This window comes from Lagopus leucura, unplaced genomic scaffold (genome assembly GCF_019238085.1).
Source record: "Lagopus leucura isolate 7727_CA_CO unplaced genomic scaffold, USGS_WTPT01 39164-0_obj-0_obj, whole genome shotgun sequence".
In the NCBI taxonomy this organism is placed as follows: domain Eukaryota; kingdom Metazoa; phylum Chordata; class Aves; order Galliformes; family Phasianidae; genus Lagopus; species Lagopus leucura.
In genome coordinates this window covers 156-4,793 of record NW_024968317.1, presented here as the reverse complement: position 1 = coordinate 4,793, position 4,638 = coordinate 156, and the positions used below count along the sequence as shown (strand labels likewise).

General features: G+C 43.0%; 1 protein-coding gene across 1 annotated transcript; it reads right to left on the bottom strand.

Moving 5' to 3' along the window:
• Window positions 1-2,602: 2,602 nt before the first annotated feature.
• Window positions 2,603-4,366, bottom strand: LOC122193593. The gene has a single exon (XM_042894450.1). It carries the CDS (start codon window positions 4,148-4,150, stop codon window positions 2,603-2,605), a length of 1,548 nt encoding a protein of 515 aa, XP_042750384.1. The 5' UTR covers window positions 4,151-4,366.
• Window positions 4,367-4,638: the final 272 nt, after the last annotated feature.

The window sequence follows — 4,638 nt, the reverse complement described above, 5'->3', positions numbered from 1 at the left end:
GGACACTATTATGAATTAGGGTAATGGGGGAAGGGAAGGAGGGCGATAGAAAAGATAGAAAAGAAGAAGCAAGGAGTCTTTATAGGCAGCAAGAGGGAGATAGTCACCACCATGGATCCAGCGAGGTTCGTAGTTCCGTCTTTGATCCTCAGTAGCGGTGGGTCGTCAGGCAGAGTTGTCCTGTTGCCAATGACAACGGTGAGAAGGACGACGACGACGACGATGGCGATGATGGCCCCTTTTCAATGCTTTCAAAGTGGTCGAGTCAGCTGTCTTTGGAGTGACAGTTCAAATCCAAAGTGGTTGAGTCAGCTCTCCTTTGAGTGGCAGCTTCTGACTCTCGGGCCTCAGCAGGAAACTCCTTTGTTCTTATCTTCCTGGCCTTGCCAGCAGATAAGAGGAACCAGGGAGGCACCAACTTGCATCTTGCCTTCGCAGGATACAATGGTATCATCCCCCAGCCTCCCATAGCAAACAGGAGTTATTTGGTCACAGGCTAGTTCTTCCGCCAGTAAACAGTCCTGAGCACTATCTTCCGAAGGCAAACAGCTCCAAAGATGTAAAATTGTCCACACAGCGATGTTGATTGCCACACAACATCCATCACTTGCCTCCTCAACAAAATACCTCAGGAAGCAAGCTTTGAGCCAAAAAAAAAGCAAGGAAGGATTCTCACACCACCCCGTGGCTCAAAGATTGCTTGAAATGAAGCATAAGTGGTACATAAGTAACTTTCCATGGTGGTGAGGAAAAGAAAAGGGAGAAAATAAAAAGCAAAGAAGCGGGAGGGAAGGAGGAGGGGGGAGAAGGGGAAGATAATCGTTACACAATTACTACAAAAGATTTCTTGGGCTTGGTTACAAATGTTGCCCTGATCTGTTGGACTTGTCCATCATCAGTTGAAGTAGTTACAAAGTACATGGAGGATACAACACGTTGTATAAGTTGAATAAAACATGGAATCATACAAGGTACAAACATAAGAGTTGCAACAACACACAGTAGATAAAATAGGATACGTTTGACCCATGGGACACCTGGAAGCCAGGAAAAGAAATCAACATCCAGGCTTTTCCAGGTTTGGACAGGAACATGGGCTATTTTCCGTATACCCTGGTCAATTTGTTTAACAACTTTACCATTATCATCAATCTTTAGACAACAATTAGAATCATTCAGTTTGCCACAGACACCACTCGGTGATACCTCAGGAGTGGTGACATGAATGTTACATGATGAATTAAAGGTAGAAAGTGAAAAGAGACAACCATACATTTGGCAATAACCAATAATAAAAAATAAATAGGTAAAACAAACTTAGGTATTTGTGTCAGCTGCTTTCCCCACCCAGGAACTCCCAGTGTAAGCCAGGATCCAGATGGGAATTCTTCAGTAGAGGTTGTGGTGTTTATGAATAGCCATACAATATTACACTTCAGTTAATTCACTAAAAGTGTATCTATTCTAATTTGACAATATGTGGACTTGCCATGTAATGTTTTCTAAGATGATTTAGTGTCTCGAGAACTTTACACTTGAGCATTTCCAAAGCAATTCAAATGCTGAGAGATAAAAATATTAGTTTGGCAAGTTCAAGTATTGTTACAGTCCGCAGAACTTTTCACAGGATAGTGTGTGCAGGATACCCCCACAGTACAAACCATCAAAGAGGGGTAATCCCAGAAACATACACATCTCTTTTAAAACTTAGGCACTTTCCAACAGCCATGTTTTGGATGGAACTCCTAGACTGATGTGACACTGAAAAGCATCAGTGCAAAAGGCTTTCTGATAGATTTCTTTTGTGACCACATCTGATAGATATTAGATGGGTCCCTTGATTAATTTCCCAGTTTGTTAGGAATTTGGAAACACTGTGGAGGAGTTACATGCAAATCATAATCAGTTTGGTAAAAAAAGGGGTGAAAGAAGGGGTCAAAAGAAATGGCATCACTGTGCAGGGAGTACCAGTAAGCCAGGATGACCTGTAAAAACCCTGAACCCAGTTGTGAAGTTTAACAGATCCAAGGACTGATACCAATCACCACCCACACCCACAAAACATAACACTATTGCAACCAAAAAATGTAATCAAGAGGTACATTCAGTGTTCTAGCATGATCAAATCTTCAGTATTTCTGTCACAAAATACAAATAGTTAAAATCAGCTATTAGCCTTTTTGTGTTCTGTCAAGGTCCCACGGGGATCTTCTGTGAAATAAAAGAAGACACCGACTTGCCCTTTTTGGGCTTTGTTAATAGGGTTAAAAAAATGAGGGAACAATCCAGCAAGTGTTGATTTCATATTCCTTTTTCGGGGTGTCTTTAGCCTTCCAAAGATATTAGTTAAGGGATCCTGTTAAGGTTAGGGGAACTGGCCTCAGGTTAGCTAAGTCAATCGACACAATTTGGCCGGGGAGGTAAGAGTGTTTCCCTGGCTTATCAGCTACTGGATCGTGACTCACAGGGATAACTGGCAAGAGTGGTGAGACCTTTGGACAGAAGGTGTTAAATCGACGATCTTGCTTCCCTTTGTTGTGAGCTTTCTCATGCATCCACCCTTCACCGCCCCCACCCCGCTCACTTGGGAGGGGCGAAGACATCAGTTTTGTAATGGCTTGGAAAGCCGTTCAGGTTCCCTGGAAGAGACCCTAGGACCTGGGGTTTTGCTCTCCTCAAGATTCTGGAGCTTTTGTTCTGGCCACCAGTTAACTAATTTCTCTAACCTGACAGTGGGCAATCCATTCATCAAATCTCGTGGAACACCCTTTTGCCAGCCCAGTGTCCAGAGATAATTACGTTTATGATCAATATTTCGCCTACCTATTTTTACTGACAGTGAGACCCTTCCAGTCCCACTGAGTTTTGAGCTAGGAGGCCTGGGGGCAAGGCTGACTGCTGCAAGTCTTACTTCTCTTGGCTCAAATTTAGTGGAGGAAGAAACCACTGGCCCATATTTCCTTCCATAGTTAATTAACTCTTGGGCAACTTCTCCCCACGTCCACACTTTGTTTCCTGACTGCAGATGGTTGGGGGTTACAGTTCCTTCTAACACTGGCTGGGTTCTCTCTCCCTGAGACATTACCTGTATTTTTCCTTGCAGTTGTATACCTATAGGTTTTAACGACTCTGGAAGCCCCCTAATTAAAGCAGTAATTCTCTCAGGATCAACAGGCATCATCATAGGTGATTCATGGTGCGGCTGCAGCTTTCTATCATACATCATTTGGAGACACGCAGCCTTTTGAACACTCTCTACTAACTGATCAACTGTTCCAGTAATGGCAAGAGGGTCTCCCCTTTCTAAAGGGTTGAGACCACCTGCCCAATAGGCAGCCCTTTGCGTTAATGACCAGGGAGCACGATTGTTACCAGTAGTTAAAAATACTCCTGGTCCCCAATAACCTTCCGCCTCCTTTTCTGTTAGCAGAATCTGGTCTCCACCAGTGAGGCTAACCCTCCATACATACTCTGTTTCAGATTCCTTTGGAGAGCGGCTGAAATCTTTCTTCAATTTTGCTAGTTCAGTGGCTGAGAAGGGAATTTCCTTAACATTCATTTGAGGATCTAGATCCTCACTGTTATCGAATGTGTATTCAGTTTTTATCAAAGGACGCAATGGGGCTATTGGAGTTTCTAATTTATCTAGCCTTTCCTTCATTCCTGGTAGTTCCACCTGAGGAAAAGTTTTTTCTCGAGGCAAACTATGGGTGACGGTATGACTGGCATGCTTACACGTTAGCAGTTCCTTAAAAGCCATTTGCAACAAAGCTGAATTACGTTTCTCTCTTTCTAATTGTTCCTCGAGATTAACTATTTGATTCTGCAGAGTTTTTACCAATTCTTCTGTAACTTTAACCGATTCCTGCAGTGCTTGTATGGTTTGGAGTTCTGCCGAATGCTTTTCATCTCGAAACTCCACGGCAGCTTTTAAAGCAGCCCCGAGTACGGCACAAATAAACGACTTTCCTTTTCCAGCTCGTGTACGAGCTTCATTCTGTAAGACACTAATGCGGTCCGAAACACTTTGCAAGTTATACCAATTCTGTCGTGCCCAATCCATACCTGATAAAGAGGGTCGAGCACCATGTTTTTCTAAAAGATCAAATAATACATCTTCACTTTTCATGGTGGCAATGCTGTCGCTCATTTTTTCAATACAATGAAAGACCAACACTAAGGGAGGTGTACGTATTCAAAAGCTCAAGTGACTCCTTATCTCCCCAGGGAAACAGACACTTTACAAATGCAAATGTTCAAAGCACTCTTCCCTTTGTCTGAGGGGAGCACACAAAAAGGTCCAAATTTCACACTTAAGTTACAAGATACTTAAAATCGCAAAATTCAGAGAGGTCTTCTCGAGGAGGCACACACTTAATCAAAATGCAAGTATTCAAAATACGTCCCCGAGAGGTACACACATAAAAGGTAAAGTTTCAGAATATGGAGCGGTCTTCCTGGAGAAGGACTCACGTCAAAATTTTCAAAACTATCGCTCCTTGCAACTCCAGGAGGTGCACACAGAAAAAAAAAGTTTCAAAATGTATCTGGAAGGACAACACTCTCACAGCGGGTATCCTGCAACGACTACGCCATTAAATAAATGTCTCGCTCCAATTTATAGGAGGGAGAGGAGGT